We start from the raw sequence: 20,284 nt of genomic DNA, 5'->3' as shown, positions 1-20,284 counted from the left end.
CCATTAGTGTACAGACATCGGAATCAGTGGTTTATGTGCCCCGTGGTTTTCGTTTCTGTACTTACCTGTGAATTTATGTTTCCTTGCATACATGCCACTCCCTGCAAATCTTTATTGTTCTTGTCTCCAGGTATTATCAGCGTACAAGGCTTTAAATTGTTGTCTCGCTCACCCATAGGATTTAGTTTAAAGCCCTCCTGATCAGGTTTGCAAGGCTCTCACCAAACACATTTTTTCCTACCCTCGTGAGGTGTAAACCATCCCCCGACAGAAGAGCTTCTTCTCGAAAGCGTAAGCCATGGTCCAGAAATCCTAACCTTTCTTGACGACACCACCTACGCAGCCAGTCATTAATTTGGAGTATTCTTCTTTCCCTTCCTAAGCCACGACCTTCAACTGGCAGAACTGACGAAAACACAACCTGCGCCCCCAAGTCCTTCACCTTCTCACCCAGAGCCATGTAGTCTCTTTTAATACATTCTGGGCTGTGCCGTGCAATATCATTTGTTCCCACATGAACAAGTAAGAAAGGGTAATAATCTGTGGGCTTGATGAGCCTACCCTTTCTGTCACATCCTGGATGCGTGCACCCGGTAAACAGCACACCTCTCGGAACAACAAGTCAGGTCGGCATACTTTAGACTCTGCCCCTCTCAGGAGGGAATCCCCAATTACGAGAACACGCCTCTTCCTAAATTGTGGGGCGGAAGATCGAGTCCTCTCATGCGCAGGAGCCTGAGGAATTTCTTTCATGCTTTGGGGGGATAGCCCTTGTTCCAGTGGTCCAGAATCAGTATCTATTGGGAGATCCTGGAACCGATTTCTGAGCAAGAGAGGATCAGGATGTGTTCTGATTTTCCTACTCCTGTGGAAAAACACAATACTCTAGGTGCGGTCTAACCAGAGCAAAGTGATACCATTACATTGCGTGATCTGGACACTAGACATCTGTTGATACAGCCCAAGATCACATTTCACATATGAAGTCAAACTGGTACTGCTTCCAGCATGTCTGTGTCACTGGTCAAGGTCAATGAGAAAAAACCCCTGGCAAGCAGAACAGTACTAACATTACCAAAGGACCTTATATCTTCATCCCCCATGCCAAGGCTATGCCGTAGGTGACATTGGGAAGGTGCCCCCTAAAGGAACTCCTGTCTCAGGCTTACGATTAGCAGCTGTCGGGGGTTCAACCATGATTCCTTGGTCAGGAGAGCTCTTGGATCCCAAAAAGGCGCACAGGCACCAGTTCTTTGTATTCAAAGAGCAGTGTCCTTAGCCATCATCAGTAAAGCTGTGTTAGCCTGCACCACTGGTTATAAGTTAAACTCAGGATTGTTGCGCTCTAGGGGCAAGTTGTGGTCTCACAAGAGTCTTCTTCCTTTGCTCTATCTCTGACATCATGATTTCCTTACCCTTGGCAGCCACCTTCCCGTATCAAGGAAAAAGGCGGGCACTGTGGTTCAGGGCATGACAAGCTTATCCGTACACAAAATAATGTTTATGTCCAACCCCCTGAGGGGTTTGGAGACAAATAGACAAATAGACTAAAATATCAGTAGAACTAGGGACAAGAATAAGACCATCCCCAGGTGCATTTGCAGGGAGACCAGGGGTTTTCCACACACAGTAACTCCTCCCCAGTCTCATCTCTCCCTACCAAAGCAATTACCGGAATAGGGGATACACAGTGGCCAAACAGCAAAGGTAAGTACAGAAGGTCCTCTTGGGGACCCTCTTCCCTAAGGATAGCTCTCTGCCAACATATTCACTCTGAAAGAACTGTAGGAGCTTACCATACATGGAAGTAGCGATGTCAGGTCACCAGAGTTGTGGGGAAGGTTAAACCAGTCCCTAGATCCTGGCTTCCTTCACTTCCTGACTCCAGTAATCAAAACTGGTCATCTCTCAGTGCCATTCTCCACCAGGATCACTTCATTTGATCCTGGCGGTCATTCAAATGCTGGCTTATTTCTGAATGGAGTGATCAAAACAGTGTGCTGTCAAACGCACATTAGGTGCAGCCTTTGACCCCTTTTTCTCTCTGTTATTAAGACTAAGGGGATTGACATAATGTACTAGACCCCAATCACACCAACACGTCTATAGTGCAGAAATCCTTCTATGGGCGGACTTGGTGAGTTGATCACTCAGATCTTTGCCCAAGTGTAGTCTTGACCTCCCTCGTCCTCTCAAAGACTTTTTACACAACATGATTCACAGCAACCACGGAGGTTTTCCGTGGTTCATTCCCTGGGACCAGCCCTTCAGTTCTGGGCCCTGCCTTTGGCCTCCTTGTGTGTGTGTATGTGTGTGTGTGTGTGTGTTAAGTGCCGTCAAGTTGCTTCCGACTCATGGCGACCCTATGAATCAGTGTCCTCCAAAATGTCCTATCTTTGATAGCCTTGCTCAGGTCTTGCAAATTGAGGGCCGTGGCTTCCTTTATTGAGTCAATCCATCTCTTGTTGGGTCTTCCTCTTTTCCTGCTGCCCTCAACTTTTCCTAGCATGACTGTCTTTTCTAGTGACTCTTGCCTTCTCATAATGTGACCAAAATACGATAGCCTCAGTTTAGTCATTTTAGCTTCTAGGGTCAGTTCAGGCTTGATTTGATCTATAACCCACTGATTTGTTTTTTTGGCAGTCCATGGTATCCGTAACACTCTCCTCCAACACCACATTTCAAAGGAGTCTACTTTCTTCCTATCAGCTTTCTTCATTGTCCAGCTTTCACACCCATACATAGTTATAGGGGATAATTATTAATCTGATGAAGCAATCACCAGCGAAACAAAGCTTAAACTGGTGGCTTGTCATATTGTTGACATAACTTCTGGCTGTGATTTTTACCACGGTGCTTGCTGCACACGGACAACGATACAGCCTTGAGAAAGAGAGAAAGAGACATTATTGGTCAGCCGCCATCAGCTGACTACGGAGGAGCCCAGTGCTTATACAACACAGAGGATCGCAGCAAGTGAATGTGTTGCTGTAGAGACTTGTGTGACTCTGATGAACAGTAATTCGATCCTGTCTCTTTATAGTTATTTGATAAGCTTGTGTTAGTTGCAATATTACAAGGTTTCTTTGTTTATAAAGATGATTCTGTGAACTGGAAGTACTTGTCTATGTGAGCATAAGAAAAATATTTATAAAAATAACAAAAGGAATTTTTGTGGCTGCGTGTTGAAATACTGTGTGATAACAGGAGATTTAGCCAGCTATTATATGCAACACGCCCTTGCTTAATAGGGGATAATATAGCATGAGTTGACTTTGGTGGCCAGTGACACATCCTTACACTTAAGGATCTTTTCTAGCTCCTTCATGGCTGCCCTTTCTGGTCTCAGTCTCCTTCTGATTTCTTGGCTGCAGTCTCCCTTTTGGTTGATGATGGAGCCAAGGAATAGAAAGTCTTCAACAATTTCAATTTCCTCATTGTCAACCTTAAAGTTGTGTAATTGGCCTCCTTAGTATCTACAATTTGCCCCAGGCGTTTATATCTCTAGTAGCCTAAAGCCTGATTTTTCGATCCAGCCCACCCAGATCCTAGGGATCTCAGGAAAATTGCTAAGGGCTTACGATTTCATACATAGGATCGGTTCATTAAGCCTCTATTGCACACCAGACCACTACAACAATCTCTCGAAACCTGTCATTAGATGGCTCTGACAGGAAGTCAAGAGATCACATTTACCACTCCTGTTCAACAAAGCCTGTCCTGGTGGGCCATTCCAGCAACCTCACTGGGACCAGCAGCACTCCTGTTAGCTGTACTCCCATTACTCTTTAATTCAAATTTCTTGGTCACCAGGTCGACTGGGCGTAGGGATCCCCCCCCCCCAATCAATCCATTCAAGGTTCGTGGTCTGGCGTGGGCATCTGAACATACTGGAACTCGGGGCATCCCTAGAACACTACAGAGGTGCCTCCTTACTGTCGAGGGCAGGCTAACCATCCCAGGTGGGCCAGGCTAGCTCGAGCTCCTCACTCCTTAGGAGCTAAGTAGGGATTTAGGCCCTTGTTCATATTCTGCCCTCGTCAGAATAGACTACTCTCTGATAAGAAATATAACATAACAATCTAGGAGGACACAGATCTCTTCCCTTGCTGGAGGATCAAAGAAGGCTATTTCACCGAGGCTATTTCCTTCCCATCCTTATCTTAGATGCCCGTTCCTTCCCATAGAACATACACAGGGATAGCCCATCGCACCAGTGGAATGGCTAAGACATCAGTTCACAGTCAAATGAGTAGTCAGTCACGTTTCCTCCAACAGGCAGCGCCCAGACTGGGATTCCACTGCACTAGCCTCTAATCTCTATGGCCCAGAAATTTCTCCTGGTATCACCTCACAAGGGTGAAACAGAAGGGATGGATGCCCCTCTATTTTCTCCTTGGTCTAAGGCCTAATGTTTGTCTTTTCTCCTCTATAGAGTATTCCATGAGCCTGAGAAGGTTATAACAGAAACAAGCACTAGCTGAATTCATGTACCTATGTGGACTAAGGTAAAAAACATGGTTTCCATCTGGGGTAAATTAGTCCATATAGGAACTGTGAAAGCTCCCAGTATGCCAGGATTTTTACACATGGCCTACTTTGATCCCCGGTTCCAGACTGACTGCTACACCAACTGCCCGGTTATTGAAAGAAATTGGCAGTGATTTGTGGGAGCTACTCCAGTCACGGCAAGTGCTTCTAACCCTTGAAGATCTACCTCTCAGAGGATATGCTCTCTTTCTTGAATGAGCATCCTCTAGCACATGTCTCGCATATGGAACCCTAAGTTATTAGGTCTGGCAGTTTCTAGCTTTCCTGTAGGAAGGATTGTGCCAGGGTGCCCTACTTGGGAACGTCTCTTCATCCATTAGGTGTTTTCCAAGTTTTCCTTATGAAATTAAAAGAAAAGACACCTGAAGGAAGTCACGCTCAGGTGGCTCCTATTAAGTCTTGTCCCGACACCAGTTGTGTCAACCCACGGGGTACCCAAACCGAGAACCCTATTGTTCAGGAAGGTTCTATGTGTGTGTGTATATTTCTTAAAGTCAAGGCGGTACTGTGCCTTGTTCCTACTTTCATCCTTTAAGGAAACTGCTCAGTTTATAAGGAATAACGATTCCATCTTCCTTATTCTGTCTGCAGCCAAATATGTCAAGGAGAAGGTGTGACACAGGCTTGACCTGCAAGTTTTATTCACACTTACATCAGTCGCAACCAATCCATGAGGAGGTCTGATGTTTTGATCTCTTCGTGGACCTTCCTGAACGAAGGGAAAGGTTAAGTCTCGAGAGTCCCTCAGTCATAATATTGGATGGTGTATCAAACAGGCATTACTGTGCACACCCAGCGCAGCCCCCCTTTTCCTTCAACTTTTGATAGGCAAGCTTGACAGAGGTGTTATGCATACAACAGTGTGGTCTCCCATGTTTGCCTTAGTGAGACAATACTGAACACATTCCTTAGGATCAGCAGATGCAGCCTTCACATGAAGAGCTCTGCTACGAATGGTGGAAGAAGACTAGTACCCACCTGATAATGGGTCACAGCTCTTGATATCCCAATGTTTCAAGATGCCCTCCTCCTCAGAGCGAGAATGAACCTTGGATTACTTACCATGAAGGTTCCTTCTGCTCTGAGGTAAGGAGGGCATCTTGCTCTGCCCAAAAATGAATAAGATTGACAAAGAAGTCAGTAAAATGGCAATATGTTTACAAAGCTTGTCCTGCACCTAATGGGCACAGATCGACGTTCAGGTCATGAAATAGTCTCGAATCAAGGTGTAAGAATGTTTATAGGGAAAAGGATAATCTGGGTCCATTAATGATCCCCTGCAGTCCTTCTATTGTCCTTCTGTTTTTGTTTAACTGTTGGCACCTATTCTGTTTTTTGTCTAGTTAGGCGTGCCTTCTGGTTCCTTCGGTCTCATTGTATCTTGGGAACTGAGAAAGGGTGATTCCAGCCCAGGAGACAGGAAGCTGAAATTTGATCCTGCCTCCCTGAGTAACCAGTGGGAGTCACCCAATGTTTCAAGATGCCCTCCTTACCTCAGAGCAGAAGGAGCCTTCATGGTAAGTAATCCAAGGTTCGTTTTGTTGCCTTCTGCTTCTTCCAGCAGTCTCTTCTGACCCTGGAACAGGCATTACTACCTTGTTCCTGGGATGGTTGGGAGCCACGTGCACTAATAGCCATGTGATTTGGAGGGGGGCTGTTGTGACGAGGGGGAAGTGGTTGAAATTGTGCTTCCTTCCTCTTCCACAACCACAGCTCCTTTGGTGGAAGGAGCCCTTGGGATGATTTTTCTGAGGTTTTTCCATCTCCCCCACATCTTTAGATTGTGCTAAAATGCATTTAATTTTAAATGTAGATTATTACGCATTTAATTAAAAAAAACAGTTCTCAAAGATGAAAAGTTGGCAATGCTTTAATTTAGCTTTGATTGTTTTTGTTTCAAACTTTCAACTATCCTGCAGAATCTTAGATCCAAGCTGTGCTTGTATGGCCATCTAATTGCTTTCCGTGAATATAGTGGGATTGTCATGTAACTTGGACAGGTAGGGCTGTCTAACAGGACGCCATCATCCTGAATGTTATCAGTGTGCTGTACTTGGTGAGGTTGGCTCTTATTAGAATAGCTGTGAAGATTGTGGTTTTGCTTTGCGGGCCAGGTTTGGACACATCCTATGCTGTGACGTTGGACTCTGTGTTAGCTGGACATGAAAACTGGGTCTATGCTGCCCATTGGCAGCCTTCATTTTTCACAGGTAAGGAGTGTGCGAGCAGCTACAGCTTAGGGCAGAACTAGACACGGCAGAGAACATTGTTCTGTTGCCGAAGATGCCAACTCTGTATTGACACACACACCCCGGAGTGGTAGCTAGAGATGTGAAGAATAGTCACGTCGCACACTTCCATTACTACATGAAATGGGGGAAGAGGACCTGCCAGCCCCATGTTTCCATTGCATGTGATTCCATCCTTCTGCCCAGAATGTAATTGTCAACAGGGTACCTCTGCGTGCTGGAGCCAGGTGGACTTGCATTTCACAGCACCCCTGCATGATGTGGCAGCACCATTGGATCTTTTGGACTCTTCTCTGTACTGTCTTGCAGAATCCTGCTCTGCATGGGCATGCAGTAGAGAAGTTTTGGAGAAGCTGCATGATCTTTGCAGCTGTTACAGAAGTAACACTGCCTGTGGCTGAGTTGTAGTAGAGCAATCCAGAAGAATATGTAGGCCTGGACAATAACTACAGTTGCCTGCGTAGATACTTAGATGTATGACCCACCTTTGGCACTAATTTTGGGGGCTACTTCTGTGTCATCTCCTTTTGTTTCCCCTTTAATGGCTCACTCGGAGGAGAAGGGCTGATCGACTGTTGATTTGTCCCTTTGGAACTATGAAGCAGGAGGATTCTCTGATTCCCTGCTTCAGTGGGGGGATTCAGGCTCCTTCAGTTCTCTTCCTTCCGCAGCAGAGAGCGCAGTGCCTTAGGGGACTCTGTGCTGTGAGTTCCATAGGCAAACGACAACCCCTTTCCTGAATTCTTCAGATCCCGAAAGAAAAATTGGTAGGCCAAGCGTTTGTTCAGTCACTCTGGCCTGGGTTTTGCAAAGACGTTTTCTACCCTTCGTAAGGCCTCCTGTCGCTTCCCTAGTTTCAGGGACAGGATGGGGGGGAGGGTTCTCCTGGGGATCCCATTGATTGTGGGAACGAGCTTGCTGGACTCATAAGGAAATGCAGACCGAAGAAGGCAATTTTGATCTGTGTGCTTCCTTATTGGCCAACAAGACCACGTGGTGCCATCAGCGAGGTTTTCTTTAAAAAATTGAGTACCAACTTTTTGTGAGAATGGGCTGCTCAAATGATGTGATTGAGATGACACTAGTGGCTTGTTAGTTGTCTCTTCTGTGGGCATACAAGGCAAAAGTGTTCGTAACCTCCCCCCCCCCCCCGGGAGGCAGCCATGCAGAGAGGTCTGCATCAAGGATTGTCGCTGAGTAGGCCTCATGGGCAAACTGCTGCATCATCAAGTTTTTTTGGGCCCAGGGAGCCGCCAGCTGCTCATTCAGTAGCCACTTTTCAGATGCTCCTGAAGGGGAGCCTCCCTCTGATGCTCACCTACAAGACTCAGGTTGATGCCCTACAGTTGCATGGGCTTCCCCGGCCACCTTTGTCCGTGGAGTTCCTTGGGATGTTGTGTTTGGTGATGGTACCTCAGGGCGTAGGATTTCTGAGAGAGGCGCTTTCTCGGTCTGGCGGGTCCTTCTGCAGGGATCAAGCTCTGTGGCTAGCGCCTTCTTTTTTTGCCCCAGGCTCTGGAGCTGCACCAGTCGCCCTTCTTCCCGTGGCCGTGACGCTTTCCAGAGGCGGAGTGGCATCGTCTCTCTCTGTGCGAAGGCCGCCGAAGGTCTCCCTGCGGAGAACTATCAGAAAGTCAGAATGGCTTTTTGCAGCCTCCCTGGCCACCGTTTGTGGGAGGGCAGTTTCTAAGTCCTGGCTGGTAGCAGGGATTGAGGGTTGCTCGGCTCTGGCTTATTTGGCTGAAGGCCGACAGTCTGCAGCAGGAATCGCTGCTCAGCCTCGGTGAGGAGCTGTCACCAGGAGCTTCTGACACTCAGGGCTTCCCTCACGGAGTGGCAATGGAGACTCTTCCGCATTCCAAAGCTACCTCAGTCAACACGGCTTTGGTCAGCAACTGATAGGGGACACTGATCCTGAACATCTCCGCCATCATTCAGTGGTAGATCATCTGCTTTGCATGCAGAAGGCCCCTGGCTCAATCTCAGGCGTTTCCAGTTAGATGATTTGAAAAGGATCAGATAGTTGATGATCTGGAAACCCGAGAGCCACTGTCAGTCAGAGTAGACAATACGGGCCTTGTGTCAGGCTGTTATCTCAGTTTCTATGTTGCCTCTGTTCCTTTGCTGAACCGTCCAGACCTCAAGGACAGCTCCTGGGAAAGTGTGCTCTGTTTAGGCTTTGGTGATGCTTTGTAATCTCCCGTTGTTTTCAAGCCTTATATTGCCAACTAGCTAGCAAGACACTCATAGCTGTCATTTTATCTTCTGTGCACTGTATTGCCTATTTGACCAGTAAAAGCCATCTGCTTGGATTCTAAATGTCTCTGTGGTGATTTCTGGTTCTTTGGGTCAAGAGCTCACATTATGACAGCTATCACCTTCATCACCCTTTTCATCAGTCAGGCTGGAGCCCAGGAGGGTTCGCCTGCCACTCGGATGGGAGCTAAGACAAAGCTCTCCGAGTGAGTTTACCGTGCCTGGAGCCCCGTGTGGCTCGCCTGCCGCTCGGATGGGAGCTACTACAGAGCTCTCCGAGTGAGCCCGGTCCCGGTGGATCTGTTCCCCGGAGCAGGAGCTCTGGAAGGGTCTCCTCCTTGATACCCTCCTTTGGGGAAGCCCTAGACTACGTTCATCGGGCAGAAGTGGAACGTAGCCGCCTGACTGGACTTGTAAGGGCGTAGCGTGGAGGCCAGCGCCCGCCACGACCTCCTAGTGTCAGATTGTCTAGTGGAGGATGCTCAACTGGCCCGGTTGTGCGGAGCTGGGTTAAAAGTACTGGCAAAACGGATGGTTGCGCTCCTCCACGGAATGACCTCGACCACCGCTTCAATGGCCGGGATTGCTAAGCTGTCAACCCCCGTCTTTGGCGTCAACGCAGCGACCTTAGCGGTTCAGGTCCTGCCGCAACTGGATCTTCCGGATCAAGCCGGCTCTATGTCGGCATGGGAGCAGGAAGCTCTGCCACTAGTGACCACGACCCTGACCACCAAACTTGAAACGGATCAAGTTTTAGCGGATCGTAAGGGAACCAAAGAGGACTTGCACTATGAGGAAACTCTCTGGACTGCAAACTTCCGAATCAGCCAGCCCCGTCGCTTAGGTGATGCGGGCAAGGATATGTTTTTGCTCCGACAGCACAATCGGGAACACATAGACCGGGTGGCCCACTTGCAGGGTCAAATGCACGTTTTGCTTCACGACAACGACTGCTTGCAGCAGATACAAGCCGACCCGGATGGCTCGGCCCCAGCTCCACAACCAGGGTCTCCTGATCAGGCTCAACCGCAGCAACCTGCGGCACCTCTGGGCGGAACGCCCATGTTGCCAGTAACTCTAGCAGTGCCTGTGGCGCCAGGGGACCCCAGAGCTCCCGTCCTGCCACCCCCAGGAAGTCCAGGGGTCCCGTTGCTTGGATCTACACCAGCACCCGTACTACCTCCAGTTCCATGGAGACCACCCAAACTGAAGATCTCTTTTGCCGACTCGGCAGAGATACTACCTTGTCAGCGACCCAAGGTGAGGGGAGACCAAAAGCCTCCCCCCGAAGTCTCCGTTCCCTGCCCGCAGAGATCAGCACGGCCCCCTCGAGATCGCGAATCCCGATTCCAAAGGGGAGCTTGCCTCGTTTGCGGCGCGATGAACCACTTTGTTTCAGCATGTCCTCAACGCCTGGAACTCCCTCGACCGAATGCATTGCCCCGAGCTCGGGGACGACCTCAACGCAGAGGCACCGCGGCCACCCGCAGTACAGCACCGGGACGGCCCACACCCTCTGCACTTCCTACTTCTGCAGACCCCTCCGGGTCCTGGATTACAAGTGCCCCATTGGGGGACAATTCTCCGTCTTCGGATAGGGATCCTCCCTGGGATACCCTAGCATTAACCCTGGACTCGCTTCCTGACCTTTCACAAAACCGGGGAAGGTCTCAACGCGGAGGCGCTGCGACCGCCCGCAGTACAACGCCAGGTCGGTTCACACCCTCTGCACTTCTGTTCAGAGACTCTCCCGATCTTCCTGTTTCTACAGACCCCTCCGGGTCTCGGATTATAAGTGCCCCAGTGGGGGACAATTCTCCATCTTCGGACAGGGATCATCTCCAGGATACCCCAGTGCTAAACCTGGACTCGCCTCTTGACCTGTCTAATAACCGGTCACAATCTGCGGTGAATGGAACGTCCCCGCAGACCCCCGCAGTTTCTCCTGTAAAACCTACGAAACCGACGAAGGTGAAAGAAGTAGAAAGTACGGTGTATGTGGACGCAGTGTTACAACACTATAAAGGGGGTCCCCAACTGCCTGTCAAGGCACTTACTGACTCCGGTTGCGCTCGCACTCTCATCAATGAAGCCACATTTGCAGCACTCAAAGTCAAGTCCGAGGCTTTACCAGCCCCCGTCCATGTTGCCCAAATGGATGGGAGCCATTTCAAAGGGGGCCCAGTTGATCATCGCACTATAGGGGTGGCGATGGGAATTGGCTCCCACTGGGAGCAAATAGACTTTACCATAGCCCCTATCCGATTTGAAGTGGTCCTGGGAATTAACTGGATTAAAGGTCATAGTCCCAGTATAGACTGGGGCACGAACACGATCTCCTTTGCCAACCCCAAATGCGACCAGCACCGACAGCAAGTTGCGGTGCTGTCTCCACCCGCTTCGGCATTAATCTCCGAAGTCCCATCACCGCCATCCCTCCCTGATGTATACCAGGACTTTGCTGATGTCTTCAACATTAAAGAATGTGATGCCTTACCCCCCCACCGGGCCACTGACTGTGCAATTGAAGTGGTAAAGGACTGCACACTAACCAAGAGTAAAATTTACCCTATGAGCGCTTCCGAGCGCACTGTACTACGAGACTTTTTGGACAAAAACCTTGCCAGAGGGTTCATTCGCCCATTGAATGCCCCAAACTCAGCCCCTGCATTTTTCGGCCGAAAAAAGGAGGGCGACCTTCGCCTATGCATTGACTTCAGAAAACTCAATGCAGTTACTCAAGCCAACGCCTATCCTATACCACTAATATCAGATATTTTGGGGCAGTTGCAGGAGGGTCGTATATTCTCCAAGTTGGACTTAGTAGAAGCCTACTACCGGGTCCGCATCCGCGAAGGAGACGAGCCCCTCACTGCCTTCTCTAGCTGTTTTGGAATGTTTGAATTCCTCGTGATGCCTTTCGGGTTGAAAGGGGCCCCGGGGGTCTTCATGCAACTCATCAACGAAATCCTCCACGATTTGCTGTATCGCGGGGTGGTGGTTTATTTGGATGACATTCTTATTTATTCAAAAACCATGGATGAGCATGTAGTTCTGGTCCGAGAAGTTCTGCAGCGCCTGCGCAATCACCAACTCTTTGCAAAGTTGGCTAAATGCGAATTTCATCAGAGCAAAATAACGTTCTTAGGATACATAATCTCCCACCATGGCCTTAGCATGGACCCTACCAAGGTCCAATCCGTTTTCGATTGGACCCCTCCTACCAACCGCAAACAAGTGCAACAGTTTCTAGGTTTTGCTAATTTCTATCGCGGGTTCATCCCTAACTTCGCCCAAGTGGCGCTACCCATTACCGACCTGCTGAAAACCAAGGGTAAAGAAAACTCGGCTACTTTACCCTCCGCTAAAATACTGTGGACTGATAAATGCCAAACCGCTTTTGTAGCCCTCAAACGCCTCTTCACTTCGGAACCCGTGCTACGGCACCCAGACCCGAATCGAATGTTCATTGTGCAAGTCGATGCCTCCGACGTGGCTATGGGAGGGGCTCTTCTTCAAAAAGGACCGGATGGTCTCCTTCACCCTTGCGCTTACTTCTCGAAGAAGTTTGCGCACTCCCAATTGAACTGGCCCATTTGGGAGAAAGAGGCATCGGCCGTTCACCATGCACTTACTCTATGGCGACAATTCCTGGAGGGGTCTAAAGTCCCCTTTGAAGTTTGGACCGATCACAAAAATCTAGCTGCCCTCACGGGGTCCCATAAATTGTCCGCAAAACAGCAGCGTTGGGCAGAATTCTTTGCTCAGTTTCGTTTCGTCCTGAAGCATGTCCCTGGGAAACAAAACGTTCTCGCAGATGCTCTCTCCCGGTTACCTCAATACCCGGCGAAACTCGATCGGCCAACAAACTCTTTATTTACACCCGCACAAAGAGAAACCCTGCCTGTACTAGCTGTACAAACTCGATCCCAGACGCTACCGCAATGGAAGCACGCAATAACCGGAGCGCAAGCTCCTCCAGCCCTACCGGCTGCCCAGCCGCCTCCGCAACCGAAACTCATGATGGCCGGCGCTCCCGCTCCTCCAGCTCCACCGGCCGCCCTGCCGCCTGCAGTCTGTACACCACCGCAAGTAAGCGCTTCCCCCTCGTCAACCCCCATGACTGCTCCTGATGCCACTATGACCAAGGGGGGGGGCCCCATCTCCGAATCCTTCTTAAAGTCCCTTCGGGAACAATGCCTTATGGAACGCTCAGATCAAACCCTGCCTCCTGGTGTAATCGAACAAGGAGGCTCTTGGTACAAAGACTCGAAATTGTATGTGCCCAAAGCGCTCCGAAAAGACGTTTTACACTTGGCTCATGGAGTAAAGACAGCTGGACACTTTGGGTTCCTGAAAACCCTTCACCTGTTGCGCAGACAATTCTGGTGAGGGGGAATGCGTTCTGACATTGACTCTTTTATTCGCAGCTGTCCTGTTTGCGCCACAGTGAAACGTTCTCAAGGCAAGCCCCCAGGCCTACTGCAACCACTTGAAATACCCAACAGACCCTGGGAAGTGATTGCTATGGATTTTATGACGGATCTCCCTCTCAGCGGGGGAAAAACTGTATTATGGGTTATCACTGACTTATTTTCTAAGCAAATACATTTGGTTCCATGTGCGGGGATCCCCTCCGCTCAGAAGTTGGCCCGCCTCTTCGTGTCACATGTCTTTAGACTACATTCGTTTCCGCGCAAAATAATCTGCGACCGCGGAAGTAGTTTCGTTGCTAAGTTTTGGAAAGCTTTTCTCAAATTGGTGGGGGTGGAACAGGGGTTGTCTAGTGCATACCATCCCCAAACGGATGGTCAAACCGAACGTGTCAATGCTGTACTTGAATGTTATTTGCGCTGTTATGTTAACTACCACCAGGATGACTGGGTAGAACTGTTGCCTTTTGCAGAATATGCTTACAATAATGCTGTACATCAGTCCACAGGCTTCAGCCCGTTTTATGCGGTGTATGGACAGGACTTCGGTCCTATCACCCCGATAGAAGGTTTGGAGGGGGAGGGGGATGCCGACATTGCCTCTTGGGCACACACCCTCCGTACCACATGGCCCTGGCTGGTTAGCAACCTTGACCGAGCCAAGCGCAAATACAAGGCGCAGGCCGACAAGCATCGTTCCCCCGGGGGGGACCCGCAAGTGGGTAACCTGGTATACCTTTCCACCAAGAACCTGCGTTCCACCCGTCCGTGCCATAAGCTCAATGCTAAGTACATTGGCCCATTTCCCATCGTTCGCATCATAAATCCTGTCACGGTGGAACTGTCTCTCCCCAAAACCCTGAGGCGTGTGCACCCCGTTTTCCATATCAGCCTTCTAAAGCCCCATGTTGCTTCCCCGCAATGGCACCCGGAGCCGCCTCCTAAACAGCCCATAATGGTGGGGGGGGAAGAACATTTCGAAGTCTCTAAAATCCTGGATTCCCGCATACACCATGGAGTCTTGCAATACTTGGTCCGCTGGAAACACTTCCCCCCTGCCTATGACGAATGGGTTCGCGCACGGGATGTCTCCGCCCCCAAACTCGTCAACGCCTTTCACATTGCCTACCCAGACAGACCAGCCCCCTTGCAGAATGGGAGGGGGCCTTAAGGGGAGCAGGATGTCAGGCTGTTATCTCAGTTTCTATGTTGCCTCTGTTCCTTTGCTGAACCGTCCAGACCTCAAGGACAGCTCCACATACCAAAGCCTGGGAAAGTGTGCTCTGTTTAGGCTTTGGTGATGCTTTGTAATCTCCCGCTGTTTTCAAGCCTTATATTGCCAACTAGCTAGCAAGACACTCATAGCTGTCATTTTATCTTCTGTGCACTGTATTGCCTATTTGACCAGTAAAAGCCATCTGTTTGGATTCTAAATGTCTCTGTGGTGATTTCTGGTTCTTTGGGTCAAGAGCTCACACCTTGATGGTCTTGTGAGAGTCTTGGGGGGGGGTCTTTATTAGCCCATCCTTATAAGTGTCAGAGAATCTTCCTGCCTCCGAATCCTCATAGCAGGAATTATCCACCAGTCAGATGCCCTCCGGACCTCCTGGCCTCGGTCCAGTGTTCCGGTCTCTTTCTTCTCTCCCAAAGTGGACCATGGCTAGGCACATGCCGTGCATTTTAAGTACGAGCTGAACTTGTAATTCACCAGTCAAAAACCAAAATTTGAGCCCAATAGCACCTTAAAGACCACAAAAATTCACCAGGGTATAAGCTTTTGTGAGTCAGCACTTACTTTGTCAGATACAAATGTAGTGCCAAACGTTTAATATACAGGACTTTTTTTCTTTTTAGTCTTCTTGAAGGTGCTGTACGTTGCAGCTAGGAAATTTCTCCCTTCTTTCATGTAGTAGTCATATTATATATCATTGTTTTCCAGATTTCTCTTTAAAGCTCCTGCTTTTTCTCATGTCATTAGTATATAATAAAAGAGGTTCTAGCCTCTTCTAATGGGGTAATTTTTTTCCTTTGTACTGTAGATGGCAGGAGGAAGCAGCCAATGAGATTGCTTTCTGCTTCGATGGACAAAACCATAATTTTGTGGGCTCCAGATGAGGAATCTGGGGTTTGGTTAGAACAGGTAGATGCAGTTTTTTATTCTCCCCCCCCCTTATTTGTTTATTTGTCCTAGACGTTTCAGAAAGTTAAGTGGGTGCGGTGAACCTGAAGTCAAATCCAAGCCCAAAAGAATTAAGTTGAAAAGTCTTCATAGAAGACAATAAAAGTACAAAGAGCAGCATCCTGCCGTATGTTCAGGTGACACAAAAATGGTCCTTAAAAACACGAAGAGCAAGAACTTCATTCCACACTGGCTGTGCAGTGAAGGAGCCTTTGTCCCCTGAACCAGGCCCTCCTGCCCACCTCTAGGTTGAGCAGAAGGGCCGGGACATGACTGTTTGCCTTGAAATACACTTCGGACTTCTCTGACTTTTGAAGGAGCTGCCACAGGGGTCCCCAGCGTGGTGCCCATGGGTGCCATGGCGCCCGCTGACACCTTTTCTGGTGCCCGCCAAGTGTTTTTAGGAGGTGGGTGGGGCCAGGTGGGGCTGCTTCCTAGCAGGGCTTCTGATGACTGTTGGGGATCTGATGGGCTGTGCAAATTAAAATAACATTGTTTCAGCACAAGCTGCCGCTGTAGTGTTTGTTTTATTCTCTGTCTCTTCTTTTCTGGTGCATTTAAAAAAATTACTCTGCGTGTCTCCTGAGTTTGGGTTTCCTCTGTGTGTGTGTGTGTGTGTGTGTATGTCTACAGCCTGCGGTGGCCATTTTGTGGTTGCGCCCACCACCCTGTGTCAGAACTTCCAAGGTGCCAACGGGTTCAGAGAGGTTGGGGACCCCTGAACTACCAGATACCTCCCCCATAGGGGATTCAGAAGTGTAACTGTTACACCTAATAGCTGTTGACTATCTTTCAGTTCCTTTAAAAAGTGAGCTAAACTAGTGGCCATCACCCTGCCTAACGCCTGGAACAGATGTGACCCTGGCAGTCTGCATACCATGATTTGAAAATCAGGAGCTAACCATATGAATGCAAGATCACCCCCCACTCCACCCCTTTTTAACTCTCTGGAGCAATTCCTCCTCCTTCCTGTGTTAGCTGTGGATTTGCAAACCCATCATTCCCCCATAATCTAGAGATTGTAAATTGGTTTGCAAGCCCATTTCAAACTCACTGTTATGAAGGGACTGGGTTTGCATAAGCTCTGTGCACATTTAGTGCAAAACCGTGGGAGGGGGCATGAATGAAGCTCCCTGTTTGTCAATCATGGGTGTTGTGCTCTTTGGAACGCTCTCCCTTTTACACTGCAGGCAGCTTCTTCTTTAGAGGGCTTCTGGTGACAGCCAGAACCCTTAAAAATACTGGAAGGTGGTCTTAGTCAGATTTTCTCTCCAGTGCATGTATGTTTTAATGGCTTCTGTTATCTGTTTTTAATTGCTGTGTTTCATGGTTTCTTAATTCTGCCAAGTAGAGATACTGAAGTCCCTTTAGAAGCGCATTCTTCTGGATACGATGCTAAACCATAGCTGGGGCTTAGTTATTTTGCGTAGAGATTATGCCTTTAGCCGTTAACTAGATTCAAGAAGGCCCATGACTGACTTGGCCATTCTGCATCTTACTTTTCAATCAGGTCCGAGTCGGAGAAGTGGGTGGAAATACACTCGGGTTTTTTGACTGCTGCTTCAGCCCAGATGGCACAAAGATTCTTGCTCATGCTTTTCATGGAGCGCTGCATCTTTGGAAACAGACTTCAGTGGACAAGGCAAGACTACTGATTATACAACTAGTATAGTCATCCAACTACAGGGGATTTCAAAGATCTCAAAGTTCTTTCTCAACCCTATTACTAGGGTTTGAACCTGGGATCTTACGCAAATCATGTATTCTGCAGTTAGAGTATTTATTTACTTCATTTATACCCTACTTTTCTTGCCTCTGGGGACCCAAAGTGGCTTACAACATCCTATTGTGCAATTTCTGTACCACTTAATGTGTCGTGTGGATACTTACTCTGTGCTTTAGTGGTTCCAGACTTCTGGTGGTTCCAGACTTCTAAAATCCTGATGGATTGGTTATTGAATGTCCCGTTTTGTTGTTTGTGCTGACTCACTATGTGTAATCCGTCTTGAATCCCTATGAGAAATGCAGACTATAAATAATGTAAATAAATGAAATTATCCCCTTCTTCATTTTATCCTCTCAACAACCTGTGAGGTCGGTTAGGCTGAGAGTTTGTGGCTGGCCCCAAGGTTACCTGGTGGGCTTCCCTGGTCTCCCAGATCCCAGTCTGAGACTCTAACCACTAAGCAATGGTGTTTCTTGTTAAGTTTTTGTCATGGCACTTCCCTATGGATTGGCGGGCAGGGTGCAGAGAGGTTGTGAACGTTTAAGGGGAGTTGTGTTGTGTTGAAAACACCCTTTGCACAAGCAGAAAGCTCGTCTACTTGCTCAAATGTGCGGCTGCATGGATATCCCTTCAAGCTGTCTCTCGCAAGCTACTTGGGTAGTGCAAAAAGCCCCAGGAGACAGGAGGAGAGGGAAGATCTGCTCCTTGGATGCAACCAATGTATTTCCTTGATAAATATAAAATTGGGAGGGAGGAGATAAAATAAATTCAAACTGGCAAAAAGTATTTACTCATCCAGAGTTAAGACTGTTTAACCCTCATTAACTGCATTGGGGCAGTTAAACAGATAATCAGATCTTGCCACTAAAATCAGTAGGAATTTAGCATTGGCAGGATTATGCCCAAACTGCTTGTCATCTGAAGAGGCTGTGCTTTACCATTCGGGGCCCTCCCACTCCCACCCTTTGTCAATTCTATTCTGGACTATGTATTTGGCTACCTGAATCCAGCTATTTTCCCCTGCCTGTTATGTACCTCCTTTGCGGTCAGTTTCTCCTTCTGTCTGCTGAATGACGGTTCAACCCAAAATATCGATTCTCTTGGTTTAATAGCAAGAGTGGACTCCGGAAGTGGTGATTTCAGGGCATTTCAATAGTGTACAAGATGTGAACTGGGACCCAGAGGGAGAATTTATCATCACTGTTGGTTCTGATCAAACAACAAGAATCTTTGCTCCATGGAAAAGAGAGAACCAACCAGAGGTACTTTTTTTGGGGGGGTAAGCTTAGTAAATAGCATGTAGCAGTTAATCAGATATATTCCAGCAAAATGGGAATCTTGAGAAATGATTTGTGTCTCAAATGTGCTAAAACTTGTTTGTACTGTCTCTTGATCTCTAGTTTGCTATAACAATATTTCCACAATATTGCATAAGAGTAAAGATCATTCTGGAAGGAGTTATTTCAAAATAACATCCTGTTTGTTGAGTTCCAGCTAGATTTATTGGTGTCATGGCTCTTGTAGCATTCTGTGGCTTTATTCTGTTTCCTGGTCAAGAATGTTAAAGAGAGAGGATTATCTAAAGTTAGCATGGAGCAGTGAATGGGTTTAGAGTGGGTTGTAATCTCTGCTTTTTTAAAAAAAGGTCCTTGTTATACCCTTGATTTAAAAAAAAAACCAGTAATCTGGCTCAATTTTTCTCAGGAGAGATTCCCTGGTACTTCTAATGAGCTTTGGCTCTTTGTTGGAATGGGAATTCATTCCCATTAAGTCGCCTCATTGTTGGAATTCATTCACTTCCTGAATGAATAGTCTAAATGCTTGTAAGTATGTGTGAAAATTAAAATATTTTAGTGAAACATCATGATCCTGGAAACTCTAGAGCAGATCCTAGATCAGTGGAACTAAAATTGTCTGTCTTTCATGCTGTCTTTCCTTTGAGAAGTTTTGACGGGAGTCGTGGATTCCCTCTCTTCCTGGCAAAATCCCTGTGAAGTAGGTGAGACGTGTCCATGGTTATTGGTTCAAGTTCATCTAGGGAGTACTGTGGCTGAGAGGGGATTTAAACCTGGGTCTGTCTTAATCACCACATCCCAATGACTGCAGAGATGGATAGCATGTATAAATACAAATGGTCCTCTTAACTAGTTACCAGCCAGTGTGAACTATTCTTATAGGTAACGTGGCACGAAGTGGCAAGGCCTCAGGTCCATGGGTACGACATGCAGTGCTTAGCTGTGATTGGGCGATTTCAGTTTGTATCCGGAGCAGATGAGAAAGTGCTTCGAGTGTTTACGGCACCTAGAAATTTTGTGGAAAACTTCAGCAGCATTTCTGGTGTCTCTCTGGAGAAGCTGTACTTCGGTGTAAGTGGGTATTTACCTTTCTTGTAAGAAAAAAATATATATCTTGAGGCACAATGTGCTTTATAAATTTAGAATCCTCATTTGAGATTTAGCTGATTCTTGGAGAATTGTTGCAATTTCTTTTTGTATAAAAAAAAGTTATGAACTAACCTTGAGCCCGCAAACCCTGTCTGTCTGTAATATAAAACCATAGCTCAGTTGCTTGTGGACAAATTATTAAGGTATCTTTGGGGTTGAAAAAGTTGATCCAGTTGCTTATTCTGGGAATTTTTTTTTTTTTTTTTTTTTTTGCTTTTCAGCAAACGATTGATCTTCCAGAAGGTGCTACTGTGCCAGCTTTGGGCTTGTCAAATAAAGCTGTCTTTCCAGGTAAGGCATTTTGTGTGTCTGTGTCTTAAGAACTGTGATATGCAGGTAGATGTGGATGAAGGGGAGGGGTTGGCGTATGGGTGGCCTTCTCCCTATTTTGCTTTATGCATGTATGTATTTTTTGTTTTATTTATAGCTCATGTTTCTTGCTGAGA

The 20,284-nt window shown here is 47.7% G+C and overlaps 1 protein-coding gene across 1 annotated transcript in view; it reads left to right on the top strand.

The window, feature by feature from the left end:
• ELP2 (elongator acetyltransferase complex subunit 2) overlaps positions 1-20,284 on the top strand; it is an 85,291-nt gene that overhangs the window by 40,582 nt on the left and 24,425 nt on the right. The window contains exons 9-14 of the mRNA XM_056862935.1: positions 6,666-6,761; positions 15,529-15,629; positions 17,179-17,310; positions 18,507-18,656; positions 19,572-19,760; positions 20,060-20,129. Of these exons, the coding sequence (XP_056718913.1) occupies positions 6,666-6,761; positions 15,529-15,629; positions 17,179-17,310; positions 18,507-18,656; positions 19,572-19,760; positions 20,060-20,129 (738 nt within the window). The remainder of the gene's footprint in view (positions 1-6,665; positions 6,762-15,528; positions 15,630-17,178; positions 17,311-18,506; positions 18,657-19,571; positions 19,761-20,059; positions 20,130-20,284) is intronic.

This window comes from Euleptes europaea, chromosome 17, assembly GCF_029931775.1.
Source record: "Euleptes europaea isolate rEulEur1 chromosome 17, rEulEur1.hap1, whole genome shotgun sequence".
Classification (NCBI taxonomy): domain Eukaryota; kingdom Metazoa; phylum Chordata; class Lepidosauria; order Squamata; family Sphaerodactylidae; genus Euleptes; species Euleptes europaea.
This window is presented reverse-complemented; position numbering and strand designations above follow the sequence as displayed.